This window comes from Hyperolius riggenbachi, chromosome 4 (genome assembly GCF_040937935.1).
Source record: "Hyperolius riggenbachi isolate aHypRig1 chromosome 4, aHypRig1.pri, whole genome shotgun sequence".
NCBI lineage: Eukaryota > Metazoa > Chordata > Amphibia > Anura > Hyperoliidae > Hyperolius > Hyperolius riggenbachi.
This window is the reverse complement of record NC_090649.1, coordinates 130,082,343-130,101,840: the sequence shown is the minus strand read 5'-3', so window position 1 is coordinate 130,101,840 and position 19,498 is coordinate 130,082,343. Positions and strand designations below refer to the sequence as shown.

The 19,498-nt window shown below is 44.3% G+C and overlaps 1 protein-coding gene across 14 annotated transcripts in view; it reads right to left on the bottom strand.

The window, feature by feature from the left end:
* Positions 1–465: 465 nt before the first annotated feature.
* The window catches only part of KIF1A (kinesin family member 1A), a 246,538-nt gene continuing 227,505 nt past the window's right edge, over positions 466–19,498 (bottom strand). For all 14 annotated transcript variants that reach the window (XM_068280653.1, XM_068280654.1, XM_068280655.1 and 11 more), the window contains 7 exons: positions 17,323–17,535; positions 17,041–17,118; positions 14,461–14,585; positions 14,094–14,231; positions 12,460–12,652; positions 11,403–11,521; positions 466–5,940 (listed from right to left, as the gene is read on the bottom strand). In XM_068280653.1, coding sequence (XP_068136754.1) covers positions 5,898–5,940; positions 11,403–11,521; positions 12,460–12,652; positions 14,094–14,231; positions 14,461–14,585; positions 17,041–17,118; positions 17,323–17,535 — 909 coding nt within the window. In that variant the 3' untranslated portion in view covers positions 466–5,897. The remainder of the gene's footprint in view (positions 5,941–11,402; positions 11,522–12,459; positions 12,653–14,093; positions 14,232–14,460; positions 14,586–17,040; positions 17,119–17,322; positions 17,536–19,498) is intronic.

The window sequence follows — 19,498 nt, the reverse complement described above, 5'->3', positions numbered from 1 at the left end:
CCTGACACCCGCCACGGGTGTCGCCGTTGCGGTATGTGGCAGAGGGACCGGGAGAGGAGGCAGGAGGATGTCGGGGGACCTCCCGACCTACGGTGGGCTGGAGGAAGCCCCAGGTAAGTGTCAATTTGGTTTATTTTTAGAGCTCAGGGTCCCTTTAAGCTTTTACAGTTGTGGATGGCATCATTGCACAAAAGGGACACTTGAGTATTCAGCATACCTTATTATCCATGTCACTGACTTCAACACTGTGCATTTCTGAATCTACTGATCCTACTGACATGAAGTTTGACCTGGAAGTTAACGTTTAATACATATGCTAATCATTTAATCATCTTTTATTGGCTGGATTTTTTAAAAGGTTGTGTGTGTGTGTGTGTGTGTGTGTGTGTGTGTGTGTGTGTGTGTGTGTGTGTGTCTGTCCTGCAGGTGCATTTTTTTATCGCTGTAAACAAAATACACTCTCTATTTTATTGGTAGAATACCTTTATTGTTTTTACGGATGAGATATGCTGGATGGGGCACAGCACAGCATTGCGGGGTAGGGGGAGTGCTAAACGCATGGCCGCCGAAGGCCACTAGTTCAAGTGAGACATTGTTATGGTTTCTTAAATTATAAAGTGCTGAAATTTGTCACAGGAAGCTCTTCAAAGCCAAAGTGTGTTGTATCATGGATTCCAATGCAACGTTATCACATCCCTGATAAAACATAAACACTTTTTTTGTTGTTTCCTAAACTGTTATTTTACATAGTCATAAAAACAAGCATACGGTGTAATAAATTACAGTTAAACACTTGAGAACGTTATATGAGGCACAGAACAAGACATGTATGAAATACTTTTCACATATTCATTTTTTACAGACAAGGTTTCAATTATGATGATCAAGCAGTCTGCACCCCCAAAAATGGTCATAGTAATTGTCTCCCCTTCTAACTGAGGTTCTATATGCTGCAATGATAATCTGCATGGTTATATTGATATTTTTTTCTGTGTTACATTTAAGGCATATTACCTAATACAAAGTTCATTCTAGGTCTGACACTGCCTTTGTCCCTTATTAAATTAACAACTACATAACCAAATTTTATAGAATGTTAAGCAGTGTCATTTCGTTACTGAAGCAGATCATTAGCTATTTTGTTCATTTAAGCTGCCCTAATTTACACTTTAATAAACATAAACAATATAATGCACAGTTCACTCTTCTAATCATGTGATTATATACATCCCCTCCCTAGTTTGTAAATTATGTATATGTATCCATTGACAACAGACCCAGATGATTATCAGGCCATGTCAGTAAGAAACAGAAGATACTACTATTTTATATTTCTTTAGAACAAATAATTACACTGATCACGCTAATATACTTTGTTGTTGTCGTGGGGATATACTGGCTGTTCAACTGCAGACTTCTTTAATGCAGACATTTGCAGTGTTGCTATCTTTTTGGATTGTAAGCTTATATATAGATCTTACTGGAAAATAGTATAAAGCTAGTCTCCGGTCATAATGTAAAAATTAATCTTTGCAGAGAAGAGCTGATATTCATCTTTCGGTTACCTCCAGTCCCCAGCCCTCCTCTTCTCCTCCTTTAGATCCATTGTACCCAGTCCTGGCAAGTGGCTTTAACCAGCAATGTACATCTGTCCTCTCAGTCAAAACTGCCCATTACATCTAGAGTACTAGATGTGGCAAGACTAGTGGCCATCTTGGATTCAGCATTTGGCTGGAGGTTCTATCCAAGGAAGTGAGTATCTACTTCCCTTTACTTAGTGACTACATAGCCGCTTTAATTCTGCTTTGGTTCTGTATAACTCTGTGTCACCTAGTCCTTAAAAACTGGGACACATTACTCCTCTGGATTTAACCAAATCATGCCCAAATTTTCTTATATCTGGGACACAGCCTCAGGGAAAGTGCCGCTTGGCGCAAAATGGCCACACTCCCTTTTAACAAACTCCCACCCCTTCCATAATATGGATATTTTCTGTATTGCACATTCTATCCCATACGTTGGAATAAGTGAAAATCTCGGATTGAAAGCTCATAGTATAACATCAAGATAGGCACACTAAACTCTGTACAAAGATTGTTTCATAAAGCTGCAAACAATTAGCTCCCTTGATTCAAATGATTCCCTCTCTTTTTTTTTTCTTGAAGAATTCTAGGATCCTTCTGGGGTAGGTCTAGCTGGCGGAGAAAAAAAGATAGACCTAACCTCGATAGAAACAGAAACAAGGCACCTCCATTAGAGAAATACACATGACTGTACATGATCTTGTACAGTGGGCTGGATTTCTGCTGCTGATCAACATTAAGAAACCCATCAAAGTTTTAAGGGCTAGCTATCCGAATCCAACCCTAAATACATATAATATGGAGGGCATAGGTAACAACGATGCTGGATTTTTCTTTGTTATTCATTGATTGATTTGGCATTGATACAAACAATAGTATTCCGTGTTTAACATCTAATTCAGTATTACATGTGAGACTCTTCCACTTTCTGCTGTACAGTGGAGTGATTATGGCAGTCTGCTGGCACCAGCCCCATTCTGTTCTGGATAGGAGACATGACTGGCCTGTTTCATTGGGGACCATGTGCTCTGTAGGTTAGCTGGCCTCAGATACACACGTAGCCATGTATGAGATTATCAGGCTTCACAGTCTCTATGGCTGTCTGACCATGAGCTCAAAGACCTATCAAGTCATACTATGGAAGTTCTAATGGTATGAAAAGGGCCAGTCAGTCCAGCTATCCAGCCAAGTAGGGAAGCAGAGCCAGGTACTGTTACAATAACCTGATCAATCCGCATCTCTGTTATCTACTTCTATTGGTCTCACACGGTTCCTTGTACTAAATAAGGAATGTCTGGCACATAATATGTCATGGCCAATGAAGAGATAATTTGATCTTCATATATGAAATAGGAATATAATGCACTGTGTGTTCCAGTATTGTATATTACAATGGAAATCCTAACGTACAACTTTTTGTTTCAGTCAGTAATTCACTAGCCTTAATGGTCCTGACATTCCTGGTGGATGGACTTTTCATGAGATAATTCTGCACAGCGTTACTATTGTTCTATGCTAATTGTAAACTTTTAGGTCCCTGTAACCATGCCAACAGAGCGATACATGAAATGTTATGAAAGAAAAACACGGTGCTGTAAATTGAAATAGCACTATATGCATTGATTAGCATATACATTGTGCCAATTAAGTCACACTGTTTTAGCATGCGTTTCATATTGACTGGAAAGGTCTGTAGCATAACTGGCTCATAGGATGTACTGCACATATTTTGTGATTTTCCATATCCACAGAATACATTTGCTGTATGAACCCATGGCCATTCCCTGTACAGAATTCAGTGCCATCTTGCTGCAGTTATAGAGCTTCACAAAATGATGATAACTAAAATACACGTGTAACGGAGTCAGAGCAGGATGATCCACTAGGCAACTAGGCAGGTGCCTGGGGCCCAGTGTTTATCAAGGGGCCCAGCTGCTGCATGTTTTACCCCTCTCCTACCTCAGCTTATCAGAAAAATTATAATGGGGAGCCATAGCTACTACCTTGCCTTGAGCCCCAGTTCATCTAATCCTTCTTTGAACGGAGGGTATCAGTGTGTGTCTCCCATGGCCTCACAAAGCAGGAGGTGCAACACAATGACATACTAGCAAGATAAAGTGCTAAATCATCAAATAATAACATACATACATTCCAATGTACTGTGGAAACAGACCTCCTGGCCTTTAGAAACTCTAAGAGAATTGAGCACCCTTTGAAACTCATCAGCAAAAATATTTCACTGCTCTGTTTGTTCTAAACTGATGAACAATGAAAGCTGATCGGTTGTCATCCTGCTTTGCAGATCAGAACTCAAACTAAATAAAATACCAGAAAGTGCTGGTCCAACAGTCACATGAATACAGACTAATACATTAGGTGTTATGAGAATAACACCTCTTACGGATATTCTGCACTGTCGTAAATATTGGTGGGTAAATGACCTGTGTCCGAATGACAAGGGTAGATGGGTAGAAGAAGAGGACACAGATCACAGCATAACATGCTCCGTTACATAACATTATCTAATCTCTCAGTGGGGACCTCCAGTACTACATGCAAATTATGTTATTTCTTGCTTGCCTTATGTATTACTCAAATCATTGGGCTCACGTTGGTTTAGATTAGAAGCTAGGCCTATCAATGTGACCAAGGGAACACAACAGCAAGCTGTCACTGTTTTTGTTGACTTATGGACCCATTTGTTGCATACAGACCCATAACAAAAAGAGCATCGTCTCAGTCCAGAGTCTGATGTTCTGATAAAAGAGGAATTACAGATAAATAGACAGCACAGTGAGATTTTTGTAAGCCAGGTTTAGGCACTAAGAGGCTGTTCAGATGCCGTTGAAGTCAAACCCCCTAGGCCTGTATTTTATTAAATAAGGCTATGAGCAATGGATTGTGCAGAAACTCTTAGAGTCAGAAATCAGAAATCATTTTTGTTCAGTTATCTTATGTACTTGCCAAAAATGGGACTGGTGCCTAAGAATATCACCACCATATCATTGCTCTAGAATGTTTCTTGATTGCACATTCCTAGGCACTTTGCTGCATTGCCCTTTATGGCTGCAGGTCATGGTGGTCACACAGTTCTACTGCATATGCTAAAACACATAAAATGTGTGATTTAAGTTAATAAAGTTAAGCGGGAAACTGTAATAACTTCCCTGGCAACACTAACCTTGGGAGGGAGAAGCCTTTCGATCCTTTTGAGGCTTCCCTCATTCTCCGTTGCCTAAGGCATCCAGTGCTGGCAGCTCCTGAAATGCAGCCGACAAGCATGTCGGCTGTTGCAATATTTACCTTCTCTGATCCAGCTCAGGTGCAGTAGTGGCTTTCCGATCGGTCTCAGGCAGAAATAACCGAGTCCGATCTCTAGGCACGAGTTGGCTGCGCAGTAGAGTGGACTTGGCTATTTCCGCCTGAGTCCCATCAGAAAGCCGCTACTGCATCTGTGCTGGATCGCAGTAAGTAAATATTTACCTCTCCAGTGTTCCGGGACTTCCACCGCTGGATCCGGGAGGGTGAAGAGAAAGGGGAAGCCTCATTAGCTCCCCAACCCTGTCCTCAAGGCCCACCAACAGTACATGTTTTGCAGGAAACCACACACAATCACAGGTGGAGTAATTAGTGTTGCAGCAGAGCTGATTAACTACCTCTGTGGATTTCTACAAAACATGCACTGTTGGTGGGCTTTGATGACAGGGTTGGGGAACACTGCATTAGGATCCAGAGGTTTCCTCGTTCCGAGGTAAGTATCCTCCAGGGAGGTTTGTTTTTGTTACAGATTTTCTTAAAACTCTTAGCCTAAAGCCGATATATTTTCTTTGTAATTTTTTTTATTATTTTCTGCATTTTTTAACTCATCTCGAGTGAGTTCTTTAGCTCAGCAGATGAATTGAAGGACTGTATGGGAACTACCTCAAGAATATTTAGAAACTAATTTGTTCTGATTTACTACACAATATTTCATGACCTGGGTTTGTGAAACCATTCTTAGACAATGCTTTTGCTTAAATAAGGACAAAATGTGACCAGATAATAAAACAAGAGATCATCTGCCAACTCGTTCAATTTTTCTACCCAATTCCAGGTTTATGTGACCTTTCCACCCCATCTGCCTAGAGTTGTGCTTCAACAACAGCCAGGTAGCCACAAGTCACCTCCCCAGACCATGAGGAGAGCACAGGAAATCTTCAGTGAAAGCAATACGAGTAAGTGTGAGAACAGAGAGGAGAGGAGTGGGGCTGTTGTCATGTGCAGGATTGGGGGTGAGGTGAATTCATGAATGAAAGGAAGAGTGTGGCCATCCCATTAAATTCTCATTTGAGCTGTTCTGCGCCGAGACAGTTTGGACCTAAGAAAGGAGCAGAGGAAGAGAGAAAAAAGAAAGAAAGAAAGTCACTCCAAGTGAAACTCCACCTTTCCACCCCATAAAGAAGCCATGGATGTCTCCTCTGTGCCCAGATACACAGCAGTGAAATTACCTCAGATTAATAATTTGAAGCCCATATGATTCAGTATGTATGCAAATGTTCTCTTACATCAACCTTAAACCTAGATTTTTTAATTCAGTGCTAGAAAGTAAGCATCAAAGGGTGTTTGTATGTTTGTAGATTCAAACTTCTTTTGTTCTGTGAGGGCTCTTTCTATAATGCCACCAAACATAACAGACAAAGGGGTGTATTCACTAAACTGCTTTAAGCAGAATTACGTACGTAAAGTCTTACACACGATGAGTAGAGCAGAATGCATCACAAGTTATGTATTGCAATCTTATCTACTCATCATGCGTTAAGACTTTATAGATGCTGTTCTGCTTATCCTTTGTAGCGGTAACCCTGAGTTAGTCTTGGGCCAGAAATCCACAGCTCAGAGCGGTAACCCTGAGCCTGAGTGGGAGTGCATTGTGGAACATGAGATCATGACAGAGGATTGGGAGTATATTACAGAACACGAGATCAGGATCAACTCAGCACATTTTGTTAACATTGTGGGTTGGTAACAGCTGGTAAGCCTTTCGGATTTACATTCTTTTTGACCACTGTTCAGGCCTGCATTCTGCAGGTCTCTGGAAAACAGACCTTTTGTCAGTTTAGCAGCTTGCTGCTGCTGAGGAATTTGCATAATTGCAAATTGCCTAGCCACATCCTTTGTAGGCTGGCTCTATATATACTATGTGATTCCACAGTACTTTGCTGGTCATAAGGGTTTGTCCTGTGAAACACTCCTGGAGTGTCAGCCATGCTTATTGGTTAAAGATTAGCTGAGAGTAATTCGTGGGACTGCACTAGGCATCCTTGCTAGAGCAGTCATGATTGTATTATTTGTATTGCTTGTTCTGTCTGTCGTGCTTGGATCGCACTAGCCTCTAGCGGTAGCGGCTGTGGATCCTCCTTATCTACTACTCTCTTGCTGTACTTGGATCGCATTTGCTCTGGCAGAAAGAGCAGTGGATCCAGCTCGCTCTGTTCCTATACTTGGATCACACTAGCTCTGGCGGAAAGAGCAGTGGATCCTGCTAACTCCATTTCCCTATTTAGATCGCACTCGCTCTGGCGGAAGAGCGGTGGATCATATCTCTCACTTATACCTTTTTTCGTTTATCTGTCTTGTCTGATACGAACGCTTGCTGGAGGCTCAGCGAGGTAACCGTTAAGCAAGCGCTCACGTTCTCTGTTTCGTGTTTATGTGGCGGGGGTTAGTTAGGCGTGCTTGTCTCTGTTGTGCTTAACACGCGGAGACCGTGCTGTAAACGCGTTCGCTGTTGCGAATGAGTGCGGTGTTCGCGTTTAGTTAGCGTTTGTTATTTTCCTTATCTTCTCATTGTATGATTTGCTGTGCCTTTGCTACTCTCGTGCCCTGTCTTGCTTTAGCCTTGTGTCACCTGGCAATCGCCTCTCTCGCGATTGCGTTCCTACTTCGTATCTGCTGTTATGTGTGCACCGTCGCGGGTTAGCGACTAGATTGGTGCACACACATACAATCTGTCCCTGTGCTCATTCTCATTCGCAATCGCTTCTCTTGCGATTGTGTTCTCTCTTGGTTTCCTCTGTTGTGTGTCCACCATCGCAGGTTCAGCTAGATTGGTGGACAGACATACATTCCTCATCTGTGCTTATTCGGTCTTGTGTCGTTGTTAGCAATCGCCATCTCTTGCGATTGCCTTCTCACCTGATCTTCATGGTTGTGTGTTCATAGTCGCAGGGTGGCGACTAGATTGGTGGACACACATACCCTCTGTCACTTTGATCTCCCTCTTTCAGGGCTATCTTGCCCTGCGTTTCTTCTCTTCGTACAATTCCTGTCTGGCGTCTGTGGCAGGGCAGAGGATCTGTTCCTCTGCACTCCACAGCTTCATCTGCCGACAGGAATTCCCCTCTACAGGTGCGTTGCACCTTTTGCTGGGTTCTCTCAAATTATACGCTTGTGGAGGATTTCCGCAGTGTCAGCGCGCGTCCTGTGCGCTGACCACGGAGAGAATTCCACAATCGTTACAATCAGCTGTAGTAATGAATGGTCTTGGGAATGTGGGAGAGAAGCTAGCTCTGATATTTTTGTATAGTGTTATTAACATTCCATGGATTTGAGGCTCACAGGTGATTCTAGTTGTCTGTCTATACATCATCTGACTCAGCATATGTAAAGGGGAATTACAGGTCCTGTTAAGTAAAATGACCATTTCATGTAAAAAAGAAAACAGAAGATGTCTGGCACTGCAGCTTTAATGCATGACAGCAGGTGTACAGTGAAAATGGCATACAGTATACACAAGGACAATGTCCGTGGAGGTGGTAGTACTTATCGTGCTCTGCTGCAGGTGGAGAGGCGACTGTGGGCGCCAGTGGGTGCACGGCCTTACAGCCGTTTCGCAATGGGGTGAGCCTTGCTTCTTCGGAGGCTTCTCGTGCGCAAAGTGCTGGAGGGAAGCGGCCATTAAATCGCCTACTTCCGTGTAGGTCCCGCCTATCTGTAGGAAATGACATGGGGCTGTGCCATTGGCCAGTAAGGGCGCGTCATCATGAGCGGCGCGCAAGCGTCACACAGGACGGGGGCGCAAGCGCGTCACCGCGTGCAGATGAAGCGTACATGTGGGGCTTGGGCTTACTGCCCCGGCAACCTGAACCGCCCTGACCCGCAAAGATGGGCGGCAACCGACACTGCCAGCCAATGAGCGGGGGGAGGGGCGGGTGCGAGGACGCACAACAGCGCTGCCCGGTAGCAAACAGTAAACAACCCGATGTTCCGTCCACAATAGGGATAGGATATATTATCCATATTCCTGGGCTTAATTAGCTAGATCTAGTGGAAGGGGCTTGACAATGCTTCAAGATGCCACATACTGGATACAACCATGAACAGCCCAATGCCAAGGGTGGACAGGGGGGGGGGGGGGGGGAAAGAACGGGGGAGTGAGGAAAGTGTGGGTGAGGATAAGTGAGGATAGAAGGGCAGTGAGGCGAGGCACAAGTCCTAGGTAACGAGGCCCCTAGGGAAGAGAGAGGTGGGAGGAAGCACAGAACGGAAAGACCACTCCATACAGGTGAGAGCCTGAAATAAGTGTATAAACACCCATTCGCCACATAGACCGGCTACAATATATAAATATATATAATAAATATTGTGGAATTACAAATTTGGAAAAGGACAGGCTATAGATTAAATATAAAATATAAAAAACGGTCAAAATGTGGCGATAAGAGAATGGGGAACATCGCCACATTTTGACCGTTTTTTATATTTTATATTTAATCTATAGCCTGTCCTTTTCCAAATTTGTAATTCCACAATATTTATTATATATATTTATATATTGTAGCCGGTCTATGTGGCGAATGGGTGTTTATACACTTATTTCAGGCTCTCACCTGTATGGAGTGGTCTTTCCGTTCTGTGCTTCCTCCCACCTCTCTCTTCCCTAGGGGCCTCGTTACCTAGGACTTGTGCCTCGCCTCACTGCCCTTCTATCCTCACTTATCCTCACCCACACTTTCCTCACTCCCCCGTTCTTCCCCCCCCCCCCCCCCCCCCCCCCGTCCACCCTTGGCATTGGGCTGTTCATGGTTGTATCCAGTATGTGGCATCTTGAAGCATTGTCAAGCCCCTTCCACTAGATCTAGCTAATTAAGCCCAGGAATATGGATAATATATCCTATCCCTATTGTGGACGGAACATCGGGTTGTTTACTGTTTGCTACCGGGCAGCGCTGTTGTGCGTCCTCGCACCCGCCCCTCCCCCCGCTCATTGGCTGGCAGTGTCGGTTGCCGCCCATCTTTGCGGGTCAGGGCGGTTCAGGTTGCCGGGGCAGTAAGCCCAAGCCCCACATGTACGCTTCATCTGCACGCGGTGACACGCTTGCGCCCCCGTCCTGTGTGACGCTTGCGCGCCGCTCATGATGACGCGCCCTTACTGGCCAATGGCACAGCCCCATGTCATTTCCTACAGATAGGCGGGACCTACACGGAAGTAGGCGATTTAATGGCCGCTTCCCTCCAGCACTTTGCGCACGAGAAGCCTCCGAAGAAGCAAGGCTCACCCCATTGCGAAACGGCTGTAAGGCCGTGCACCCACTGGCGCCCACAGTCGCCTCTCCACCTGCAGCAGAGCACGATAAGTACTACCACCTCCACGGACATTGTCCTTGTGTATACTGTATGCCATTTTCACTGTACACCTGCTGTCATGCATTAAAGCTGCAGTGCCAGACATCTTCTGTTTTCTTTTTTACATGAAATGGTCACTATGTTTGAATCCTTTTTGTCGTGAGCACGTAGCTTCTGCTGAAGTTCTACACACTGCCTTTCAGCGAGACCTTTTCCATCTGCAGTTGCACTGAGTGCCTACCTACCTTCTCTCAAGTCTGCCTAAGTAAAATGACCACCGTCCCCTAATTTATATCAGTTATTCTAACTCATTTTTGCACATTTTTTTGCTTTTAATTTCCTCTGACAGATTTCTAATAGAAAAAAAAGGTATTCAGCTGCTGTAAGGACTACAGGTAGTCCCCGGTTAACAAACAAGATAGGGACTGTAGATTAGTACTTAACCTGAATTTGTCCATAAGTCGAAACATTATGCCATCTCTGACCCTTGTACCTTCTCTATGCCCCCCTGTCTCTCCCTCCAGTGTCACCCTCTGTGCCGCCTCTGTTCCCCGTGCCTTGTGTTCTCCTCTGGCCCCCAATACCCCCCCCCCCCCCCCGGAAAGTGCACGTGGCGGAATACCGCGGAATTCCGCGGAATGTAGCGGAATTCCACCGGAATGTAGCGGAAGCGGAATTTCGGTAGTGGCGGTATGCGGAATTACCACGGAATCGGAAATTGGCTCTTCCGACCATGCCTGATACATAGTGGTGTCAAGGTCCAAAGTCCAACTTGGATCCATATCTGAAGCCACTCACTGCCTTATTTGACTGATGTCTGGCCTCTGCACTGAACCAGAGATTGATGCTGGAGCTAAAAGGTGAACAGATTTTTACAGCAGCTGGAACATGGAGGTATATCTTCCTAATATACAACCTTACCACCTCTTACATTCTGTACTTAATACCAGAAGTGCTGAGCTGCTTAGGAATTACTGTGATTCTAGCATATAAATGTTATAAATAAAGACACATGACAATACAGGAAATCTACTTTACATGTTAGGAACTTTAAAGAAGCTGTGATAGGCAGTTGTCTGTGAATGGTCAATGTCCTACTGCTCAGTACTCCCGGAGTCTCAGAAGCATTATTGCACACATATACAGTACACTATGTCAGTTTACAGTGCATTAGGGTTCTTCCACCCAGCAATGGAGTCCATCACAAATCCTCACCGAATGGAGCCAGCCAGGAGGGGGTTGAAGGCGTAAAGCCAGTCATGCATGTCCTTGTCATTGCTGGCCTGCAGCAGAATGCCACGGTGTTGCGTACACACAGCAAAAGTGTTGGGGGTCTGCAGAGATAAAAACATGGCCATTACACTAGTACAGCCCTTTCAGTGTAAACTTTTATCTTCGTAGTTGTACTTAGGAGGATGCTAAACCTATTTCATTAATTTTATAACCATGATTCTGCATAACAGCCCACTTATGAAAGGTAAGTTGAATGATCCATGGCTGAATTTCTTCCTCAAGGGAAAACATGGGCAATATACATAGCCTAAGGATACTCTACTGTGTTTCTCCTAACAGACACTGTTATATTTACCCGAAGAAGTGGGTAAGGCCCATGAAATGCATTGTCACTTGTGTCCAATAAATATCTTTTTTTTTTATCCATTCCTCATCTGAGGTAAGACCACTTATTGTTTCAGTTTACAAGAGCTAGATACACCCTGGGGTGTCACTCCTGACTTATTGTATTATCTATTCCCTAGCTAGGGGTCCTCCCTTGCGATTTATTCACTTTGTTTGGAAAACGACTGAACACAACGTAGAGAAGAACCCAGATCGATCCGCGTGGAAACTGATTTCTCAATAGGCTTTCTATTGTGGCTGCCTCTAGCAACAAATACTTGTAAGTAGCATTATTCTTGCTACTTATCCCAGTGTTTTCAAATACTACACTATATTGGCACTCCTGGTTTTTCTGTTTGTTGTTTTTACTTTCTAGCTCTGGAGTTCATCTGTGGAGAGCTCCTCACCAGATACATCGACTACTTATTTTGTATCTGTACTTCACCAGCAAAACACAACTCAAACCTAGAAGACAAACTATAGGCCAATTTACACCAGTATATGCTGTTATCCCTGCCTTTTACTCAACTCTGTAGCGTTAGATTCCTATTGGGCATAAAGCACTTGATACTGTGCTCGACAAGAAAAATGTAATCAATCAAAAGATACTGACTGCCATCAAACAAGTGTGAAAATATATATAATGTGATGTTACCTTCAACATGGCCTGCTGATCCTCACTGTATTCCACCTGAGCCTGTGAGAGATTGAGAATGGCTCTCTCCACCTGGTCCCGATCACTGTTGTAGATGTAGACATAGGGGCGTCGCACCACCACATACCTCTTTACCCAGCCACCAGTGTGAGGCTCCAGGAAGTGCAGGTAGCCCTTCTTAGACACAATAGGGCTGGGTCAAAAGAAAAGGAAGAAAATATTTGATCCTGTTTTCTAATTCTTGGTTTGAATTCACAATTAAACAATCTAATGCTGGGCATACAGGGTCCAATTTTGCCGCTCGATTCTCCCACTCGATCGATTCACGCTCGATTCCCTTATCTTCTGCTTATTTTTCTTATCTTTTTCCATTGTGTTCAATGTGGAATCAAGCGGCGAAAAGATCGGGCGGGAGATCGTTCGGAAATTAACTATCGAACCATCTAAATGGCTCAAAAACGAACCGTGTATTCCCAGCATTAAGCCTTAACAGCATTTTAAAGTACAGTAACATTCACCACATGATCTAATGCAGAGGTGCCCACACTTTTTCAGCTTGCCAGCTACTTTGAAAATTAGAAATTGAAAGTGAAAATGATCTACCAGGTAGAATCTACCTACAGATGCATTCTCAGTGGCAGTCCATCAGTAATTACCACACGCCACAATTGCAGTGTATGCACAGTGGCAGTCCATCAGTAATTACCACACGCCACACCTGCAGTCCATCAGTAATTACCACACGCCACAATTGCAGTGCATGCACAGCGGCAGTCAATCAGTGATTGCCACAAGCCTCCAGTCAATAAGATGCATATCATAGAGTCCTTCTCGGCCAAATAGAAAAGTGCTTGACCAAATAGTCACAATATGCTTACAATAGCATGCTGTCTGCAATCAGCAATTGCACATAATGCTTCTAAATATTTGACTTCCCACCTGCTCTGCAAAACTTCAAGACTGGATATCGCACTAAGCTAATTTAAGTCATAGAGGCAGAGTATTGCTCATACGTCACTCAGGCGGGCGGTATGGGATCTACCCAGAAGTCATTTACTGGTCGATCAGGATTTACTCAATGGGCACCCCTGAGCTATTGCTTCATTTTATAGTATATACTTTTATTTCTGACAAGTATATTGATCTGCGCATAGATATGCTCTGAGCATGTCTATAAGAACAATCTCTACCCCCAAATGATCTTACTAAATCGGTAGTCTATTGCTGGGCATACACGGCGTCGAGGGAGGCTTATCAATCGAGCCTGATGGCTCGATTGATAATATCCGATGTGTCCGATCACCGCGGGGATCGATTCCGCGCTCGATACCCGCGGGCGGACAATAGCGGCGAATCGAGCGGAAGATAAGAAGCGCCGGCGGGGATGAGCGGGAATCGATCCGGGCGAACGCGTAGACGAGCGGGGACATATCACACATTGTAACCCAACCCGGCCAATAAAAATGTTCCACAGATCTGCTAGCTTTAACAGGTGCTAATAATGTAACAAGCATGAGTGTTTTTTTTTTTTTTTGTGCACAGGCAAGATTGTGTGATATCAAAAACTCCCAAGTGCTGATAAGCCTCATAGCTAGTTATTGGTTTGTGCAATAATTGTTCAATCTGTTACTTACCTAACCCTGATTTCTTGTATGTCGGGATTAAACAAGCTAAGGGGAGCCTTGAGTCCTGTACTGGGGGACTTCTGCAGGTCTCTGGCAGGACTTAGAAGGTCCCTTTCTGGACTGAACGCACGTGAGAGTGGCTGGGGACTGAAATTGTCACAAGAAGAGGATAATTAGTATGGCTGCAGTGTCAATAAAGAGAAAAAAAAGCAGTAAACTTCAGTAACTGTAGTACCTAAGAGTGTAATGAAAGTGGGAAAAGAGAAGGACATGATTTGTAATACTCCATACTTATGGTTAAACTACAAAGAATTATCTTCCACACAGGCATCTCTTTCTGTTGTTACATATGCCTACCTGGCCATTCATAACTCACCTGGACTCTGGGCTGCAGTATCGTCCTTCTACCAGGGATGGACAAGTGCTGGAAGGTGTGAGTGAGGAGACACCAATGCCAGGAAGGGAGGGATCCCGTAGGAGGGTAACTGACATCTCAGAGAGCTGAAAGTACAAATCAGGCAATCAATAATAATATGATGAGATAAAGCTATACACTGCTAGATCAACAGTATTAATTATTAATATAATTCAGAAAGTAATGACAAACGTTATCCAGAACAACCAAACAGCAAACAGCTTCTAATAGCTAGTAGTAGTGGCTGGATAGTGTACTGGTTAAGGGCTCTGCCTTTGACGTGGCAGACCAGGGTTCAAATCCTGGCTAGGTCAAGTACCTATTCAGTAAGGAGTTCAAGGAAAGACTCCCTAACACTGCAGGGTGGCCTCTTGAGCGCGTCCCAGTGGCTGCAGCTCTTGAGCGCTTTGAGTCCGACAGGAGAAAAGCGCTATACAAATGTTCGGATTATTATCGGATTATTAATAGTCTCACTGCACTGAGATGAAGCTAGGTACAAACTCTGGGGACTCCTACGGACAATTTAACAAAGTATGGTCGGATCAAAGCGGTATAAAACCCTGACATAATATTCAATAAAAACATGTTTTGCTACTTTTTATATGCCATACGGTTATCAAATTTGTTTTTGTGCATAAGTATTATTATTCATTTAGAAATTACAAGCTCACAAAGTACACTTTTTTTGCTCTGAGAGCTAATTTTGCATTTTATTCATAACTGATCTATTCATCTTCTAATGTAAGCAGAAATGCTTTCTGATTGTCTGTCTGTGTTCAGGAGAGTCTGCAGTGTCAGAGAATGTGTCACATTCCTCACTTGATACAATTAAGTAAACACAAGATAACATTATCTCCAGCTCGGAGCAGCATGGAGCTTCTAATTGCTGTGTTTAACCCTTTCAATGCTGTTCTAGTAAAAAAAAATGTGGTAGTATATAATATGCTGTAAATAATCTATTAGAGCAAAGAAGAAATTCTGGGTTTCATACCACTTTAATGCAGAGACTGCCAGTGCTTGCTTGCCAATGTGGAGAAAATATAAACTCAGGAAGAATCCCTGGCTTGTTTGATCGATTTGCCTCATGACAAGACTTGTGGTGGAATCTGCAGGTAGCCAACATGAGCGTCCACTCAATACTGAGGGTACCTTATGTTCATTTCTGATTGGTTGCTGAGCCATATCTACAGGTGAGGCAGTCCTTGCAGCTGAAGGGGTTTTGGGGAGTCCCCAATGTCTCACTTTCCTATTTACAATGCAAAGGCTAAAATGTTTAAACTGTCCTTTGTCTATTAAATGACAAAACATGATAATAGGGTACTAGTGAGTAGAATACCCTCTAGGTATCGCATGGTGGTTTAGGGGCCCCTGGCCAGTGAGAGAGACTGGGGCCCCTGGCTGTCATGCAGACCAGTGTTTGTGATTTAAAATTTCTTTTTTGCAGCTTCTAGGATGTGGTTGACAGGTGAGTGGTTAGGGAGGGGACTGTGTGGGAGATGCCTACACGTGGCGGTCCCTGTAAAAGATGTAATCAACGACTACGTCCAACCGAAGCCCCCCACCTGAATGCTAATTTATGCAATTCCAGCTAGATTTGGTATGGCAGGCAAAGGCTGTATGACCGTAAACCTGATTGGCTGACTGGTGCCTGCTGACCAGATAAATGTAGGAAATTGCTTGAACTGGTAGTGAGCAATTGTGTATGTTGCAGTTTGCATTCAGTTTAGAGGCAATGGGGGTGAAGTCCCTGGAAGTGAGAGGTCCAGGGCTCGCCCGCATTTCCCTCTAGGTATCGCATGGTGGTTTAGGGGCCCCTGGCCAGTGAGAAAGACTGGGGCCCCTGGCTGTCGTGCGAACTAGTGTTTGTGGTACTAGTGACTAAAGGCTACCATACACGGACAGAGTCAGGTAGCCTTCAAATCAGGAAACCGATTGATATCTGACAGATACTGTTTGCCTGATAACTGCTGTGCACCACTCAATATCAGATACCAGCAGAAATCTGATAAAATATTTATCTGACTGCCAGGGGCAAAACTAGGATGCATGGAGCACCCCCTTTGAAAATTTTGTAGGGCCCTATGATTAAAAAATATCGTCCCCCCCAAGTGTGGTCTGTCTTTGTGACCCCCGCAGCCTTGTTAATGAAAGCAGCACAGCGTGCACATGCTTATGTTGCTGCAGCTCTGCTCCCTCCTCTTCCCTCTGCAGCGCAGCAGCATGCATCGATATTCCTATGTTAGGCCTTGATGTCATGTGACAATCATCAGGGTCTTACAGAGGAACGCTGGTGCATGCTGACGTGCACCAGCGACATAGCTATACAGCAACATATGTACATGCACACTGCTGCTCTGTATAACAAGCAGAGAGAGACGAGGAGCCCCCTTAGCCCTGCCCTTCCATGCACGATCACAGGGGTTGCAGACTGCCCATGCTAACTGATGCCAGAGCTAGCTTTGTAATGCACAATACAGTACAAAGCTACGGAAATATTGGCCATGTGACAGTTCAGTATTTTGGTGGGATTATGTAACTCACCTTGCTTTCACTGGCACTCACACACACATGACTGTAAGTGTATTCTCTGTTGAAGGTGTGGGTCAGCAGGCGGAGACACTAAAAATACAAAATTATCATCAACTTAGTGAAACAAAAGACCTTAAGACATCATATTGGATTAGCTACACATATTTTACAAATCTGTTACAGTATATCACACCTCATACATATCCCCTTTGTAAATGATGTGGAGAGTAAGGCTGACATAAAAGACATGGTATGAACCAGTAATACAGACGTCTACCATAGGAAGGCTCATACCTTGGCAGCCAGCTCTTTTTGTCGCTCGCTGGCAGACTCCAGGGGATTCTCCTCCACTTGTGGAGACCCTTCCTCTGTCAGCTGCACCAGCTGGCACGTGGGGCTTAGGGGCGACATCTCTTCACTTGGAGAAGGAGTGAGAGCATCTGAGGCTCCCCTGAGTGTGGATTCCAGCTTCTCCCGCAGCAGCAGATAGTGCCGAGTCCTTTCAACCTAACAAATTACACATGGTCATCACATCACACCACCATACAGGTTCCCCCATCAAGAGCCCACTTGCAGAACTAAATGATTAGTTTAAACCTCAGATGATGCTTACTCCTCTGCAGTCTGGTTCCGTATGTTTGATGTGTAAATATGGAGCATCTGGTAATAGTGCTGGATGATAATTTTGGAATTCCAGATGGCAAACTAGAAGGCTAACATGGCTATACACTGATCACTTTCTTAAAGGCTAACCTAGGGCAAAAAATTAGATAGAAGATGTAAGCGTATTGATCCTATATGTCCACATCCTCCGGTGCCAAGTGGAGGCCCCCTAAAAATACGACAAGAGTTTGTTGGTTTTCTGAATGCAACCAGGCTCCTATTTGTGCACTGTATTGCTGTACTGCACCTGTGGGTTGCCTTGGGTTCTTTTTAATGATTTGTCAAATTATTTATTGGAAATTATGGTAAGCCAACCTATCATTTTGTTTTTACCTATAATGCTTTTTTTTGCTGATGTAATAATTTCTCAGTAAAATGCATTTACTCATCAAGAACCATGTACTTTAAACTGCAAATATATGGGTTTTCAGTTACTGAAAACAATATGCATTTGTAATGCTAGGGGGTCATACTTTCTGACCACCCAGCACAACAAGGCTAAGAGCTGGATAATGGAAGAGGTTACACAGGCTGCCTAGAGCAACTGCAGCTCTGGGCTTCCAATATCGCTACAACTAAAACACAATGGCAGCGCAGTGCGATGTGCGCTGCCTTAGTTCGCACTGTGCTGCCTTAGCGATAGCAAGCATTCAGACGGGTACAAGACAGGACTATAGATTGGAGCGTAACTAGTTGCAACCGCAGCTCACAGTCACGTCCACAGAAGCAGAGCAAGCAGGCTAACAACAGTCACCAGCAAGCATCCACCAAGGCAAGACTACAGGATAGAACGTAACTAATAGCAACTGCAGCCTATAGTTACGTTCCCAGAAACTAGAGTAGCAGGAATACTACCAGTCACCAACGTGGTGATATAAACACAATTATGACCCTGTGTCACGGACGATTGCGGGGACGCAGGCGCGTCCTGGAACCGCCCGTGAAGAAAAGCGATCGCACTCGATTCTCTGCGTCGATTGCGCTTCAAATCGATAGAATCTGGATTGAGTGTGTAGGAGGTCTGCAGTCCTTTCTTAGCAGAGGAATAGCATCACCTTAACTGCAGGATGGCTCTTTTGATATGCTAATGAGCCTGGGCCCAGAGAGTCCCTGGCTTCAAGCTGTGCTGATGGCCCATCCATCAGGTATAAGGTGACAAGCAGCTGGCAGGAAGACTGGCCCTGTGACTGCTGATCAAGCCAGAGGTGTAAACTCAAAGTTGTCTAAGCAGATTTCACATTCAGATGTTAATTGAAGGAGCCAACAGGGCCTTTTCATAGACAAGAAGCAGACACAGCTGGACTCCAGTCAGGCTGACTCCGGCCTTAGCAGGAAGAAATGAATGTACAATATAATCTTTTGCCCATTTACAGAATACAATAAATAGGGTGGTTATGAGAGCGGTATCATTGGATCCGTAGGGTCATGCTGGATCTCTTGATACCAGTCGAGAGGGGCCCGGGGCCCCTACCACCCAGGTATGAATCTACTCAGGACCCTGATCTGATGCACTAGCCATGTCAGGTATCATATTAATCTGTATTTTCCTCCAAGTATGAAGCTGTTACCCCCCTAAATGTAACGTGTATGGTTCAGGAGTTACAGCAATTCATAAGTTTAGCTCTAAAATCTCTCAGAGGGAATGAACTGTCATTTGCTGGTAGCTCAGAGGGGGCTGGCATTGCCACACCCCCAAACCAGCTTCATCAAAAGCACAGAGCCAGCAGGCGGGCTGGGTCCTCCACACTGAACCATCTTGCACTCATCAGATGCCAGCTTGAGGATATGCTGGCATCCACCTGGTCTG